Source organism: Salvia miltiorrhiza, unplaced genomic scaffold (genome assembly GCF_028751815.1).
Source record: "Salvia miltiorrhiza cultivar Shanhuang (shh) unplaced genomic scaffold, IMPLAD_Smil_shh original_scaffold_478, whole genome shotgun sequence".
Lineage (NCBI taxonomy): Eukaryota > Viridiplantae > Streptophyta > Magnoliopsida > Lamiales > Lamiaceae > Salvia > Salvia miltiorrhiza.
The window spans coordinates 172179-188257 of record NW_026651559.1 but is presented as its reverse complement, the minus strand read 5'-3'; the positions used below and the strand labels follow the sequence as shown (position 1 = coordinate 188257).

The 16079-nt window shown below is 41.1% G+C and overlaps 4 protein-coding genes across 5 annotated transcripts; 1 reads left to right on the top strand and 3 right to left on the bottom strand.

Annotated features, from left to right (window-relative positions):
- Positions 1-5476: 5476 nt before the first annotated feature.
- Positions 5477-6880, bottom strand: LOC131004990 (probable aquaporin TIP3-2). The gene is made up of 3 exons (XM_057931768.1): positions 6494-6880; positions 6173-6423; positions 5477-6086 (listed from the first exon to the last, which is right to left on the bottom strand). The coding sequence occupies exons 1-3, from the start codon at positions 6621-6623 to the stop codon at positions 5691-5693; spliced, it is 777 nt and encodes a 258-aa protein (XP_057787751.1). The 5' UTR covers positions 6624-6880; the 3' UTR covers positions 5477-5690.
- A 731-nt stretch (positions 6881-7611) lies between these two features.
- LOC131004984 (probable leucine-rich repeat receptor-like protein kinase At1g68400) lies at positions 7612-9812 on the bottom strand. Its single transcript, XM_057931762.1, has 3 exons — positions 8955-9812; positions 8531-8887; positions 7612-8447 (listed from the first exon to the last, which is right to left on the bottom strand). Exons 1-3 carry the CDS (start codon positions 9766-9768, stop codon positions 7936-7938), a joined length of 1683 nt encoding a protein of 560 aa, XP_057787745.1. The 5' UTR covers positions 9769-9812; the 3' UTR covers positions 7612-7935.
- A 372-nt stretch (positions 9813-10184) lies between these two features.
- LOC131004985 (uncharacterized) lies at positions 10185-12493 on the bottom strand. 2 transcript variants are annotated; one of them, XM_057931763.1, is made up of 6 exons: positions 12111-12493; positions 11962-12032; positions 11479-11527; positions 11259-11365; positions 10668-10744; positions 10185-10554 (listed from the first exon to the last, which is right to left on the bottom strand). In XM_057931763.1, exons 1-6 carry the CDS (start codon positions 12157-12159, stop codon positions 10302-10304), a joined length of 606 nt encoding a protein of 201 aa, XP_057787746.1. In that variant the 5' UTR covers positions 12160-12493; the 3' UTR covers positions 10185-10301. The 2 variants fall into 2 exon arrangements, with proteins under 2 accessions (XP_057787746.1, XP_057787747.1); XM_057931764.1 differs by having other exon boundaries at positions 11479-11566; positions 12111-12179.
- A 929-nt stretch (positions 12494-13422) lies between these two features.
- Positions 13423-15195, top strand: LOC131004976 (transcription factor TCP7-like). The gene has a single exon (XM_057931754.1). It carries the CDS (start codon positions 13960-13962, stop codon positions 14791-14793), a length of 834 nt encoding a protein of 277 aa, XP_057787737.1. The 5' UTR covers positions 13423-13959; the 3' UTR covers positions 14794-15195.
- The last annotated feature ends 884 nt before the right edge of the window (positions 15196-16079 follow it).

Genomic DNA, 16079 nt, shown 5'->3' with positions numbered 1-16079 from the left:
GACAACCACAAAATGGCAAAAGGCAAAATGGCGAGCAACATCGGAGACGGTCAGGAGCAGACCGGAGCAACGGCGAGTGTCGCGAGAGCAGCGGCGGTGGCCGTGGACCGGTCTTCTCCGGCTGGGCAGAGTGGGGGCGGCGAGCTTGAGGGGGAGGCGGCTGGAGGAATAGGTGGAGAACTAAAATCAGGTATAGGGTTTGGTATTTTCACACCAAACCCTCCATCTTTTCCTTATTCTCATAAAAGACCCCATTTTATGAAAACCACCCCCCAAGTTCTGAAATATTACAAAAGCCACCCCTTGATTGTTCTGAATTGCAAAAAGTACCCCATGTTATGCAAACTGCCCCCTAGCTTCTCACAAATTAAAAAACCGCCCCCTATATACTTCCGCTGCATATCAAACCTCTTGTGATAATAGGGATAGAGATAAAGGGTGGATTTTTGATTGTGGAGCTACTGATACAATGACCTTTGATAAAACTGATATAATTGAGTCATCACCATCATATCGAACACATGTTCAAACTGCAAATGGTGGTTTAACCCGTGTTGAGGGAACCGGAACTATAGAAATCTCTCCAACTCTTCGACTCTCCAATTATCTATATGTTCCGTCTCTTTCTCATAAACTAATGTCTATCAGTCATGTTACAAAAGAACTCAATTGTACCATGCTAATGCATCCTCACTTCTGTTTTCTTCAGGATATCAGGACGGGGGAGATTATTGGGCGTGGCACTGAGCGGAATGGATTGTATTATGTGGATGAGATAGCTCAACAAGGCAAGGTGATGCTGGCTCACGGAACTGCAGACCGGGAAGCCTGGCTTTGGCATCGTCGATTAGGGCATCCTTCCACGGGTTATCTTAAAATTTTGTTTCCTAAATTAGTTAAAAATGAAACTTTGTCTTGTGAAACTTGTGTTTTGGCTAAGAGTCATAGACAAACTTTTAAACTCAATGATACACAAGTTGATTCTATTTTTTCTCTGGTTCACTCTGATGTTTGGGGACCTTGTGTTTGTAGGATATGGGGTTAATCAAAAAGGGTATAGATGTTACAATCCTCAAACCCGCCAAATCACAACCACCATGAACTGCGACTTTCTTGAAACTGAGTATTTTTACAATCACCACCTTAACAGTCAGGGGGAGAGTGGGAGTGGGAAAGAAAGTGAGTTTGACTTGTTAAGTTGGTTACCAATGCCAGGACCGGAAGCAGATACAACAGAAAAAGTTAACCTGACCACCGAGCATGCCTCATCCACATCTGAACAATCCAATCCACTACATGAGCCGCCTATATCTTCTCCGCTGCTGATATCTGAGGTAAGGGCTCCTGAAACTAGTACTGTGGCTTCCGATTCTACTAATCCTATTACTCAAATGGTTGAAGAAGAACAGGAGGTACAGGAGGATCATACGGTGGATGGAGAGAGATATGTGTTACCACCAAGGAGTACTCGGGGTATTTCTCCTAAACGTTATTCTCCAGAAAAGTTTGGGAGAAACTCTCGGTACTCTATTGGGAATTTTGCCAAAGGAAACTTGTCCAAAAGTGCAACAGCCTATGAAGCAGCCTTATATGATGAGGAGATCCCACAAACAGCAGAACAGGCTCTCAAGATCGAGCATTGGAGAAATGCTATGAAGAAGGAGATAGGTGCCCTGAACCGGAATCACACATGGGAGAAGTGCAGGTTGCCGAAATGGAAGAAAACTGTAGGATGCAAATGGGTTTTCACAATCAAAAGGAGACCGGATGGTTCTGTTGAGCGTTACAAAGCTCGACTAGTCGCAAAAGGATACACACAGATGTATGAGATCGACTATGAAGAGACCTTCTCACCCGTTGCAAAGATGAACACTGTTAGAGTCCTCCTCTCCATTGCTGCTAATAAAGACTGGGACCTCCATCAGTTCGATGTTACAAATGCTTTCCTTCATGGAGAACTTGAAGAAGATAGGGAAGTCTACATGGAGGTACCCCAAGGTTTTTCAGAAGATTTTGAAGATGGTGAGGTATGCAAGTTGAAGAAAACCTTATATGGGCTCAAACAGTCTCCCTGAGCCTGGTTTGGGAGATTCACCACAGCCATGAAGAAGTTTGGATACCAGCAAAGCAACTCTGACCACACCTTATTCTTAAAAAGACGAGGTGATCTTATTTCCTGTTTGGTTATTTATGTTGATGATATGATCATAACAGGGGATGACACAGAGGAGATCCAGAAGTTGAAAGAAAGTTTGTTCAAAGAATTCGAGATGAAAGACCTAGGAAAACTCAAATACTTCCTTGGAATTGAAGTTCTCAGATCAAAGAAGGGGATCTTCATCAACCAGAAGAAGTATACTCTAGATCTTCTAGCAGAAACAGGGATGCTAGATTGCAAGCCAGCAGAAACTCCTATTGTTGTAAATCATGGACTACAAATAGTGAAAGGACCTGAGTTAACTGATCGAGGACAATATCAGCGTCTGGTGGGAAAACTCATCTACCTTTCTCATACCCGACCTGATATTGCCTATGCAGTTAGTGTTGTGAGTCAATTCATGCACCAACCACAAGCTGACCACTTGGAAGCTGCGCTCAGAATTGTGAGATACTTGAAAAGAACCTTTGATTATGGAGTGTTGTTCAAGAGGACAGGACATTTGGAGATACAGGCCTACACGGATGCTGATTGGGCTGGAAACCCGATGGACAGGAAATCAACAGCAGGATACTTTGCATTTATCGGAGGTAATCTTGTATCATGGAGGAGTAAGAAACAGAAGGTGGTGTCTCTCTCTAGTGCAGAATCAGAGTTCAGAGGAATCAAGAGTGGGCTGACTGAAGTTCTTTGGTTAAGGAAACTATTAATGGAGTTAGGTCTTCATCCAACAAAAACATGCCAAATGTTTTGTGACAACAAAGCTGCCATCAGCATATCTGAGAACCCTGTTCAACATGATAGAACCAAACACGTTGAGGTTGATAGGCACTTTATCAAAGAAAAGATTGAAGGCGGCATTGTGACTTTACCGTTTGTACGATCAGAAGACCAACTTGCAGATATCCTAACCAAAGCCGTGAACTCCAAGTTTTTTGCAGAAGTTCTTGGCAAGTTGAGTATCGGAAATCCCGTCACTCAACTTGAGGGGGAGTGTTGAAAGGAAAGAGATCAATTAAGGAGATTCAGAATCAATCATCAATCAAAGATCCTTGATAGATGTTTCCTATTTTACTTTCTTACCTTGTTTAGATCAAATGTAACCCTATAAAAGGGAGTCTGTAACACTCAATGAAATCAAGAAATATAATACAAACTTCACAGCCTCATAACATGTCTTCTCTATATACAAAATCCTTTATACCATGTTTTAACACCGATAACATTCCAAAATCCATTAGCCGAATAATCATGATGAATGGGTCAGCCTATTTGACTACTACTTTTGGTATTTGTGAAATCATGCAATGCAACTGCAAAATTCAGTTCACAACACATATGAGCTTTGCTAATAGGTGAGCACTTGATAAATGATCACAAACAAAGACATAGAATTTATAAACAGGTGAATCTATATAGGGAATCAATTTTGGCACACAATATGAGAAGCTTTGGAATAGAGCATACACGCAGAATGCACAAAGAACATAAATTACCATGCTTTCCTACTTCTGATTTGGGCTCAGCTCACAATCACTCCTTGACTCAACGATGCAGCCACCAACTCTAATTCAACTGCGACGACAAACAAATTGGTATGAAATGTGTTTATGAAATTGAGCAATTGCATAGATTCAACCCACCCAACGTAAACCTTAGACATATAATAACTGATTCGGAAATTATGCTTTGCTTGAAAAGAGTAAATAGATCAAACACATGTAGCTGGAAGAAGAATAATCTATAGATTACCTTCTTTGAATTTTACACCCAGTTCCACATTCGCTTGCTGCAAGCAACAAACCCGAGATTATTTTTTGAAAAATACTTATACCGCCAGATTTTTCTTTATTGATTCGATTTTTTGAGGGAAAAAAAAATATGATGAGAAAAGTTAGATGGGGTTACTGTAGAGGCATTAATTTTGTAACCGATGGTCTTGGCGGGATCTGTTTTCACGGAGAAACAGTGATTTATAAGCGGATTTTGACTTTGGTCGGGCCTGGACTCGAACGTTCACGAGCTACCAAACAGCCAAAAATGCCTTGCTACATAATCTATATAGCCTTAATAAAGCTACACAGCCAAAAATGCCTTGCTACGTAAGCTATATAGACTTAATAAAGCTACGAAACACCCTCCCTATTCATTGATTTTTACGGTACATAACCTTAATAAAGCTACGAAACACCCCCCTTAATATGGTATTCATTGATTTTTACGGTATATAGCCTTAATAAAGCTACGAAACACCCCCCTTAATATGGTATTCATTGATTTGAGCTTACAGCCTTAATAAAGCTACGAAACATGCCCGTTAATATGGTATTCATTGATTTCTACGATACATAATCGATATATCTCGATATCTTAAAAATCTTAAAGGCTTCTTTGGTATAACTAATCAGGGTGTATAATATACCTATAACACCCTAATATTTTATTTAGTAAAAAATAATATGAAACGCACTGTCCTTAATTATAATCTTAATTATAAGTATCTTATTGTATATTGTACTCCCTCCGTCCATGAAAGAACTTCATATCTTTCCTTTTTGGGACGTCCACAAAAGAACTTCCTACCTATTTTTGGACTATACCCCACCACTTATAATCCTCTTACTTTTCACTTTTCACAATTCTCAATATTAATTATAACACCTTTTCACCACTCCCAATACACTCAACTACATTTTATCCACTCTCAATACACTCAACAATATTTTTTCTTAAAACCCGTGCCACTCCCTCCTAGGAAGTTCTTTCATGGACGGAGGGAGTATTTATTTTCTTCCCTAATTCCAATTTTCATTTTCTTCCCTCCATCGGGATTTCAAATCTGAAAGTTTAAGAGCTTATAAGCTTCTTCAAAATGTTTGACAAAATAAGGTCCTAAACAGCTTATAAGCTCCAAAAATAAGCTTTAAGAGCTTATAAGCTCCCAAAAAATAAATTCTTCTACCCCAATTTATTTTTTTATAATCTCATATGCAATAATCTTTTTACAAATATTTTTCGAACTATAATTTATTATTTTCATCATATATCATTCAAATTTTTTTTTCTTCGATTTTCTCTCTCTAAAAGAATATTTTCTCTCTCTAGCATAAAAATTCTTTCTCTAGCTTATAAACTCAATTATCCAAACACTTTGATAACTTATAAACTTTAAAAAATTACATCTTATAAACTCTTAAAACATTTTATAAGCTCTTTAAAATAAATTTAACTAAACACCCTCTAGGTAAGATGCTGGGTTAACTCGTGTGATGTAGGCGGTTCGAAGTTTCTATGTGAAGTAGAATTAGAATCTTGATGGATGAACAAGTAATGAGTGATGATGTATCATACATGTAATGTATAGGACAGGGACAACATTACAATCCATCCATCGATTATTAGAAATTAAACTTACAAATCCCCAAGTAAATACGTACACAACGTAGGGTACACACGCAAACGCAACAAAAGGATTGATTTATTTATCGACTCACTCAACTCAACAAATGTAATAAGTAGGAAGGAAGCTAGTCTAGTAATCATCGGCAGCCAAAGGCTGGTGGTGGGTGTGGTGCGGAGTAGTCGTCTCCGGCAGTATGAGGCCGAACTCGTATATGATGCCCGCCAACGCTGCCCCGATGAAGGGACCCAACCAGTAGATCCAATGGTACCTCCACCTCCACCCCACCAGGGCCGGCCCGAATGCCCTGGCCGGGTTCATGGCTGCTCCTTCGAAAGGCCCTCCCACCAGCACATTCGCTCCCACTATGAATGCAATCGCAAGAGGGGCTATCGTGCCCAGACTCCCCCTTCGAGGATCTATGGCTGTCGCGTACACCGTGTACACCAGCCCGAATGTCATCACGATCTCCATCACCAGCGCATTCCATGCTCCCACTCCCGCAGCCACTGAGAACCCCACTGGTCTCTGCATCCACCAAATTAATGAATTAAATCTTATACCTACATTGATTATTAATCAACTTGGTACTAGTTATTTAATTAAATTCGTACGAAGCCGTCTGTGGCTAGTCTCAAGAGCAGGGAAGCAACGACAGCCCCAAGCAGCTGCGCTATCCAGTAGAAGATGGCACGGAGCAGAGATACCCTGCCGCCAACGAGGGCCCCAAAGGTGACGGCGGGGTTAATGTGGCCGCCCGATACGTTCATGCTAGAGGCCACCGCAGCAAAGAGAGAGAGCGCATGCGCCAGCGCGATAAGGATCAGCCCTGACGCAGATAAATCCGTTTCCCTGTACATCTTATCTGCACCAACGCATGCATTAATTCACATGCAACTATCAAAATTAAGAGTATAGATAGTAGACGTACGCACCAAGAGCGAGGACAGAGCCTTCTCCAGCAAAAACAAAGATGAAGGTGGAGAGGAATTCCGACAAGGTGGCCTTGACGGAGTCGGGATGGGTCGCATCTTCAGGCCTCCCAAAAGCGTACCTGCGAGGCATATTTGGTCAATCAATACTTCTTCTTGTGCGTCTTCACGGTGATAATATATCGACGGAGCAGAGCTAGGTAGGTTGAATATGATGGATAGGGTGAGGGATGAGAGAGGAGTGCAGCCGGAGATGGAAATGGTGTTTTGCTGGCTGCTTAAATTTACAGAAATTGATTTGAGATGAAGGGAAATAAAGGACACTTGGGAGATGAAATGCAGGAATCATGACACGTACTGTATGCGGTGGCTCTTCAATGCTTGTTTTCCACTTACACAGGATATTGGATTTATCTACGTACCAATCCCCCCTTCTACGTCATCTTACTATTCATTCATTTCTCAAAACATTTTGCATGTTCACAACTACTACTATTGTTACATATATAATTACTTACTTACCCCAATATATTATTAATCCAATTGATTAGGGCTGCGTCGGGATCGGGTATCCTATCGATCCCGATAAAGCAGAAAACCAATACTCGATCCTGACCCCAATTTCTTAATCGAGTACCCTAATACCCAACTCGACAATTGATCATCCAAAATAATATACGTACGAGCGTCACCTGATATTTTAATACATTTATCATTTATTTCACTCTATACAATTAATATACTATATATAAGTGCTTATATTATATATGGCACAATTCTAAGCTCGGAGAAAAATATTACGGCAGCTATAACAAAACAACAACCATCAAAATTAAAATACTATTTCTTCAGTCCATAAAAATTGTATGGTGATTTGTTGAGTGTAAAGGATCTCACAATAAATAGTTGTTTTTATCATTTAATGGTATTGGATCCGTCAAAATGAAAAAATAAGGAGTGAATTTTTTATAAATATTATATGTGAATAATATTTTAAAAATAAAAAATAAATTTTCAAAAAGAGATAATACAAACGAAAATAATAATAAAATTACAATTTTCATGGAATGAGCACAGGATAAAAGCAAGCATGTTTATCCAATAATCCCGTAGAGCAATTAAGCAAGGTGAAATTTGTGCATGAGCAGGGTGAAATTTGTGGACATAAAAATACAAGTAATCGGATATATACTAGTACCGTGAAGCTAGTCAGCTGGTATTGTGGGCATGCTTATCCAACAACCAAAAACCTGCAGCTAGCTGATCGATAACTATGACTAACATTTGATTTTTATCTGAATGAATTAGTTACATTCCTTTGCAATGAAGCAATTAGAATAGCAACATGACACTGATTACAACTGAATGGGTTGATGATGATATATTTACATCAATTTTTGTAAAAAACTAACTGGAACTAATAAAACATAGATGTGTAGTCCATGTTAGGTAGTGTTGTGTATTGTAGTGAGAAGTTGGGCGATTTTAAGTCTCCGGTGGGGCAGGTGATCCGTGCATTGAAGCGCCATCTGAGTGAGGCTCAACATGTGTTCATAGCCTTCCTTCTCTCCCACAATTTGCAGATCCACGATATCGGTGGACCAGTCGATGCTCACCGCCTCTCTTACCCATCCCGACAGATCCTTGGCCGGCACTCTGCCCGTCACTATCTCCAGCACCACAATGCCGAAGCAGTAGACGTCCGCCTTGCTCGTCACCTTCTTCCCCGCCGCAAATTCCGGAGTCCTCCCAACCGAGAGCATATGCGCTGCCGCCAACCCGACTAACCCGTAATCCGTCAGCTTAACCCGCGGGATGCCGCTCTGGTCGCGATGGATGAGCACGTTTGAAGACTTGAGGTTTCCGTGCAAAGTCGAGCTCTCGTGGAGATGCTCCAACCCCGTCGCTATTTCCTTGATGATGCCTACTCGGCTCTTCCAATCCAATACTCTCTTCTCTGCGAGCATTAATTACCATGTAATGTCCATTATATTAATTAATTATCATATATATATATATATATGGTAATTGTAATACTACCGTGTAGCAGGCTGAACAAACTCCCATCGGGTACGTAGTCGTACACGATGAGCTTCTCCTCTTGGGAATGGTAAAACGAGATCATCTCTGCCAGGTTGTGGTGCTTGATGCTTCCGAGCAGGTGCATCTGCTGCGCAAACTCCTTCTTGCTCCGCGCCTTGACGTGTTCCAGTCTCTTCACCGCCACTACGGAGCCGCATTCCAGCATCGCCTTGTACGTCGTGCCCAACTTCCCCCTTCCGATCACCTCCGCAGCCGACCGCAGCAAATCATCTAACTCGAATATTGGCCTCTCCATGAACTCCAATTCCATACTTGTTTCCGTATCATCTCGCTTTCCTTTGTAAACTTCTCCTCCTACACATACGTAAACAAGCTAGCTACACTTGGATAAATCATATATATGTATATATATCCAATTTACCTGCCACTGCCACTACCAGCTCCTCTTTCTTTTTCGCTTTTCTCATGTAACAGCAGAGTACAAACAGAGGAACAAGTAGAGCTGCGGCTGCAATCAGAGCAATGCTCCACGGTTGGAGGCCACCATCGTTCCTTGCTGATGGTTGAAATGGAGCTGGAGCAACGGCGATAGGACAAGGGCTCAATCCTGGAATAGATCCACATAAAGCTGAATTGTTAGCATAAGAGCTTTCCGGAAATCTTTGGAGCACACTAGTCGGAGGTACCGGCCCTTGGAGTTGATTATTGGAGACATCGAACGAGATCAAGCTTCGCTGATTGAAAGCGGGAATTTGACCTGTCAGATCATTTTCTTGTAGCTCAAGTTTGGTTAACTCAGGTAGATCAATGTAGTTAGAGGGGATGGAGCCTGAGAAGTGATTTTTGGAGAGAAAAACATACTGGAGGTGCACTAGATTGGTGAGATTGGGAAGAGGACCGTGCAAGGAATTGTTTGTGAAGCTGAGTTTGGTCAAGAATGTAAGGTTGTGGAACAGCATAGGTGGGAGAGGGAGAGAAGTGGCGAGTTGGATTCCTTCAAGGACCAAATGCGTCACATGCCAATCCGAGCACCCAACTCCAGCCCACCTGCTCTGGTTCTTGCTGATGCATGCTCGACCTGTCCAATTCGCGTGCAGGTTTGAAGACGACGTTACTATGTCCCTCAGTTGAATCAAAGCTTCCCGTTCATCCCCATAAAATTCCTCCATCTCCAATCCAAGAATACATGGCATCAACAAAGAAATGATCAAGATGCTCATTGATGAAGAATACATGGCATCAACAAAGAAACTATCAAGATGCTGATTGATTTCCTCATCGGGATATTGGAATTGAGAAAGCATCGGACTTTGACGAGATAGGCAAGCTGGGTTGGTAAGAGATTCCAATGTCAGGATAAAAAAAAAACCAAAGTCTTTGCGACGTGGGAGAGAGAAAAACATTCATTGCTGTTGACAGCTTAACTAGAAAACTCTGAGCTGTTACAAGGAACGTTATGCTCTTCTTTGTTGATAGCCCTATCTATTTAGATTCCTCACAAGAATGTGGGCAATAGCATATTCTCCGTTAACAACAACATTCTCCCCAATTACATCTTTGCAAAAAAGGCCTCTTACAACCAAAAGAAAAAAACTGACTACATGAAAAATGTGAGAGAAAAACAGATCTTTAGGCAAATAAAAGAAAAATATGCAAGGGAACATGTAGCTTCTAACTAGTGTCATCAATAACTGAGTTCGTACAGAGTATCAAATGCACAAGAGATACATAGCATTACTGTAAAAGGAAAATGACATTATTTCATGAATCAGTCATCATCATCAGAATTTTCATATGCTGCCAATAGACTTTTAACTGGGTTATCCGATTTTGTTTCCACTCCCACTTTGTTGAAACTAGTAGAAGACTCATCTTTCTCCAGATTCTGATCGTTCGAGGGTCGATATTTTTTAGATGGTTGTTGATTCAAAGTTTCCCTGGATGGATCTAAATCACACGGGGTAGAAACACCCTGCTGCTTTGCCTTAACTGACACCACTCTCTTAAGTAGGTCTTGCTGCCTGAGCACAAAAAAACTTAATTTAAGATGGAAACACAAACAAACATTTGTATTTTTTAATATATATATATATATATATAGATAGAGAGGGAGAGAAAGAGAATCTGAAGCTACCTGATTCCACTTTTTGGCTTGGGTTCCACTCTAAGTGGCAAGGGAACTGAAGCTGGGGAAGTTTCGGCCACAGCCTTGTAATTAGCCGTCAAGGAAAAGTATGAGGAGCAAGATGAATACTCATAACCAGAAAAAAAAAAAAAAAAAAAAAAAAAAAAAAAAAAGTTGGGTATTTCTCTAGTGATCAAGGAGGCCAGGTCCAGAACATCCATAGAGTCGGATGTACTCAAAACATAATTGGACTTACAGCCATCATCTCAATATATGAGACTACTGAGAACAAGAATACAGTTAGCACGGTTGAACTTCCAACATTTTAATGATAATTATTTATCTTTTACCACAAAAATGCCTACATTTAAACCTCAAAACAAAGACAAACCTTCATAAGCACAGTAAATGAAGAATGAAGAAACATAAATGCAATGGCAAAAGAACAACCTCTCTCCCCAACAACCCCACCCCCCTTCCCCCCAAAAAAAAATAATAATAAAATAAATAAATAACAAATTAACAATAATGAAAATCAGTAGCAGATTTTATTGAGCCCTTCGGTCCACTTTGTAAACCCCAGAGTAGTTTCAAGGATATTTTAAATGCGGCAAATGCTCGTTTCTCTGTACGGCGTAGAAGACGTTCTGCATCTTCCTCAGCTTCCATCTGCTCCTTCAGATAAAGCAAATCGTCGCTGTCCAAAGCTGCACATTTACATTAAGCAATGCTCAAGAAGCAATGAAAACTATCTTACTTCATGAAATTAAGTGCATTCAAAGGCCAACCCATAAATGGAAAGAGGGCATAGAATCTCTACCGCCTCGACCATGAAGGTAGCCTCCACGTTCTCCAGCAACCTCTTGCATCTGTACTTATCAAGCGCCCACCAGAGGAAGCCAAGATCCCTGCCGGGGCGTGTTATCAGAAAACTTTTTGAATTTGAAAATTACAGGAAACAACTCAAAGCTCCAAAATGCGGTGCGATTAAACAAAATCAAACAATAGAGGAGGTTTAAATATAAAGCTAGCTTATGTGACTAAAACTGATGATGAGATTTTCCTTCTAAGGTCAAGCCGTTCGCCACAACCATTTTTTTTTTTCTCTCGCAACATTTAGAATTCAAATCAGCACTAATTTAAGAAATCCACTAGCACGAAACAGTTCATCCTAATAAGGCTTCTTATATAGGCATACAATTTCTTGATTGAAGAAACTCAATAAGAAAAGCAGCTTATCTTCAAGAATTCAATTTTTTTTTCGGGCCAGCTGTATGTGAAAGGAGAATGAGGATTCTCTAACCTTGGCAACCATGCGCTGGAATGTAATTTCTTCGTCATCTATTCTGTCCTTCCCCTTCCCCAACTTCTTATCTGCATACCCCCACCCGGCCGATTAATTTCCAGCATGCCTCCAACAAAATAGAAATATCAGAAAAGGATTGGAAGTACCTTTAGGATCAGTAAGATTTGTGTACTCACGAACTTCTCTTCCGGCCATCGCCCGTGGAAACTCGATTAACAATCGACCTGATTGCTTGAGATTTGCAGAATTAGAGCTATCTCTGCGTGCTAGGGCTGCTGAATTTATTTTTGATCCAAATTGGAAAGGAAGAGGGATTTTTGTATGATATTATCGGAATTGAAAAAAGTGAAGGAGAGAGAATGAGAAGGCCCACAAAAGAAAGGAGGCCCAAGAGTGTGGGTCCTGAAATGCAGCCCATTGAGGAATGGATTGGATTGTGGTTTGTGAATTATGATGATTGATTTAATGAATGCCTCAATATTGGGGATTTTGTAGCAATCATTTTCCCTTTCCACATACAAATAAGCTTACCTAATACCAGATATATTAGATAATGTATATAATAAGACAGGTATAAAGACAGTATTAGAGATATCAATGTCCATCATTATCTAATATTGAAATATTATTATAGAATCATGCTAATATCAAATAAACTATTATTACGAGGGGCGGGGGCCATCAAATTTGTTGCTGGGGATGCCTATTATTGAGATTCTCGTCAGACACAGAGTAATGCTATATCCTTCTATCACACATTTTTAGTAAGTAAGCAAATAAATTACGGCTCATGCCTTTTCCCACCTACTCGTGATGGTTATGTTTATATCTACATAAAACTTATTTTATTGCGTCTGCATATGATTTATGCTTAATTTAGTTTACTTTAGGTGCTTATCGGGGTGGTTCATCTATTCTACAATAAGCACGTTTATTAGAGTTAACGTTTGACGTATACTTTATTGTTTTCAATCCCTAATTTCATAGGGTAATTAAGAGTAATAATAATGAAATTGCTGAGATATGAGTTAATAAAAATGAAATAGAGAGGAATAAAGAAGTAGAAGGGACAGGGACATATCACATATGGAATGTGTGTGTTGAGGTTGACTTGGATTACAAGTCAGGGCAAGATTGTATTTTGTTAGTAACAGAGGAGAGGGCACAATCACATGCTGTAAATGAAATAATAAATAATAGTAGCAAGTTAAACTAAAAACTAAATAATGGCGGGGAAATTGCAGGCAGCGGACCAGAACTAAATTCTGATGCAATAGTTTTTCCCGAGCACGGGGATTGCGTTTTCATTTGGCCCACCCTTCCTTAATTTTTCTGCTTTTGTTTTAGGACCACTCTTTTTTTCCTTATTTATGGCCCCGGCCCCCCACCCCAGCTTACCAATATTATGCTGCCATTTTCTCATTTAATTAACTAAAATATTATTACTAGTATAACAATCAATTCGCAAATATGATCTTGTCGATGACTTCCAATTAGTCAAGGAAATGAGAGGTAGCAAATTCATCACGTAACTTTTTTTTTTTTTTTAAGCTTCCTTGGAGGTCTCGTTTGTTCCAATGTATGTATAGTAATAAAAAAAGAAAGATCGTCTTCTTCAGAGTTGACTGGTGCAAGACTTTTATTAGTAGAGTAGAGAAGCAATGCGTATGAAATAGGAGACCGAAAAAAAAAAAAGAGCGCAGTGCAGCGCGTGGAATTTGGAAGGTGAGAGGGGGAGACAGAGAAAAGGAGTGAGTGAGAGTGAGCTGGGAGAGTGCGAGTACGTAAGGGAGGTGGAGCCCACCACCCATGTGCCCTCCGCCTGTCTCCACCAGCTCCTGCCCTCAATCATTACCGCTCTCTCTTCTCCTCCCCTCAACTCAACTCAACTCAACTCTTCTCTTCTCTTCTCCACTCTCAATTTCTTCCCAATTTCCACTCCTCTAAACCCTAGCTTCCGCTGCCACTGATTCCCCCTTTCTGTTGTTCTTTACCATGTCTACGTCGGCAGCTGACGGGACCAACGGACCCATTGTCGATCCTTCCCAGCGGCACCTCCAGCTCCAGACAGTACCCGCCGCCTCCGCCCCTGTCAAGAAACCCCCCGCCAAGGACCGCCACAGCAAGGTCGACGGCCGAGGCCGCCGCATCCGCATGCCTATCATCTGCGCCGCCAGGGTCTTCCAGCTCACCCGGGAGCTAGGGCACAAGTCCGACGGTCAGACCATCGAGTGGCTCCTCCGCCAGGCCGAGCCTTCCATTATCGCCGCCACCGGCACCGGCACTACTCCCGCCAGCTTCTCCACCGTTTCCCCCTCCGCCCGCAATTCCTCCTCCTCCTCCTCTATCTCCGCAGCGCTCGACCATAAGCCCCTCGCCCATTCCCTCCTTACCCCCACTCCCTTCATTCTCGGCAAGCGACTCCGCCCCGACGATGACGAACACCACCAGCACCTCTCCAAGGATGACGTCACCTCTGTTTCCGCTTCTGTAGGCCCCACCGTCGCTGCTGGAGGCTTCTGGGCTCTACCCGCCCGAACCGATTTTGGCCAAGTCTGGAGCTTTGCTGCTCCTCCTGAAATGGTCGTTGCAGCTTCAAATAATTCCCATCATCATCACCAGCAGCAGCACCAACAACAACAACATTCAGCTTCTTTGAGGTTTCTACAACAACATCAGCCGTTGGGAATTGGGGAGGCCTCCGCAGCGAGGGTCGGAAATTACTTGCCCATTGCTCAAGTACAGGGTCATCACCTCAATTTGCTTGCATCCCTCTCCGGCCCTCCCCCTCAGTCGTCCGAACAACGAAGGGATGATGATGCCAACTGAACATCACAACCTAATCTTGCCGTCTGTAGCGCTGATGCTGTTGTTGTTTGATCTTGCTAATGAATGATTCGCCCACTGTCAGTATTGCATATGAATTTGTACCCTAAGTCCTCATAAGTTGTGCTGCTTTTGGTTGGTTGCTTGCTTGTGTTTTTGAAGGACATGACAGACAACTCCTCCTCTCCTTTTATCACCTCCTAGCACTAGCCGACACAGAATTACGGTGTCTGCTTCTGTTAATTTCGTTGTGGTTTTCTTGTTCGTGAAGCTGGTATTGATAAGTTCTATATCCAGTGCTTGTATTTAGAATTCAGAGTGCTGTTTGTAGCTGTTGTTTGCTTGATTCAGATACCCAATTCGTGTAAGATTGTAGACAATAAAGGAAATTGTTTCGCACTTTTATTTTCTGGCCTATGTCTGTGTTCGTTGCCTTCTCTTTATCAGGTTACATACTAAGACATGTTTCTAGTATAGTTTCCTTAATGTCCATGTCACTCACAAGTGTTTGAATTTCAAACTGAAAAGATAGATGGTCTACTATTGTACAAAGGATGGAATACTCCTGGCACGACTTGGTTGATTTATGAAACTCCTCTATGGTCTTTCTGTGACCTCCTCCAGTTGGACTCTATTCTTTCTGATGTAAGTATTATGGCTGAGATTTTTTTAGACGTTTTGTTTCTTTGCTAAAGCCATCTCATCTCAAATGTTCAGGGAACACTAATAGTGAAAGTTTGTATATTTTTTAGATTTGAATACTCCTTTGGAATCTATGTCTTTCCAGATGAGAAGAAAAATAGTAGAATAGAACTATATTTTACATGAATGTTATTATATAAAAAATTCCTTACCTATGTTTAACTGTTATTGGTCATAATGTTAAAAGTGAGCCTTGTATTCTGGATCTCCTTTGACTATTTGGCAGTTCAGTCACAGAAGATGGCAACTGGACTACTCAGACATTGTGTTAGCTACATATGGAGAACTGTGCTGATTAGTTGTATTTGTTGGCCGAATTGATTAAAGAGAGCTTGTGTGCCACTGATTATTTTGTTGGAATCCTTCTTCATTTAATGAAAGATAATGTGTTTAGGATGGAGCATACTTATTTGAAGAATTATCTTTCAACTAAACTTTGATGTCCTGCGAGAGATGCCTCAGGCATACGACGTCTTGAATGGCTGCAATAATCATCATTAATTCTGTAAATCCAAGCACTGTGCTACTTCAGTGAATGTCAACCACATCGCTAGTTAGAGTTAAAGTACTGTGCTGGTATATTTGAA

Coding starts and splice junctions, on each gene's coding strand:
- LOC131004984 (XM_057931762.1), bottom strand. CDS start 9,768: ATGTATTCTTCATCAATGAGCATCTTGATCATTTCTTTGTTGATGCCA. Junction 8,888..8,954: donor GCTGGTAGTGGCAGTGGCAG/GTAAATTGGATA, acceptor ACGTATGTGTAG/GAGGAGAAGTTTACAAAGGA. Junction 8,448..8,530: donor TTTGTTCAGCCTGCTACACG/GTAGTATTACAA, acceptor TAATGCTCGCAG/AGAAGAGAGTATTGGATTGG.
- LOC131004985 (XM_057931763.1), bottom strand. CDS start 12,159: ATGGCCGGAAGAGAAGTTCGTGAGTACACAAATCTTACTGATCCTAAA. Junction 12,033..12,110: donor AAATCTTACTGATCCTAAAG/GTACTTCCAATC, acceptor GGGGGTATGCAG/ATAAGAAGTTGGGGAAGGGG. Junction 10,555..10,667: donor AAGCCAAAAAGTGGAATCAG/GTAGCTTCAGAT, acceptor TTTTGTGCTCAG/GCAGCAAGACCTACTTAAGA.
- LOC131004976 (XM_057931754.1), top strand. CDS start 13,960: ATGTCTACGTCGGCAGCTGACGGGACCAACGGACCCATTGTCGATCCT.
- LOC131004990 (XM_057931768.1), bottom strand. CDS start 6,623: ATGCCTCGCAGGTACGCTTTTGGGAGGCCTGAAGATGCGACCCATCCC. Junction 6,424..6,493: donor AGGCTCTGTCCTCGCTCTTG/GTGCGTACGTCT, acceptor GCGTTGGTGCAG/ATAAGATGTACAGGGAAACG. Junction 6,087..6,172: donor GACTAGCCACAGACGGCTTC/GTACGAATTTAA, acceptor TGGTGGATGCAG/AGACCAGTGGGGTTCTCAGT.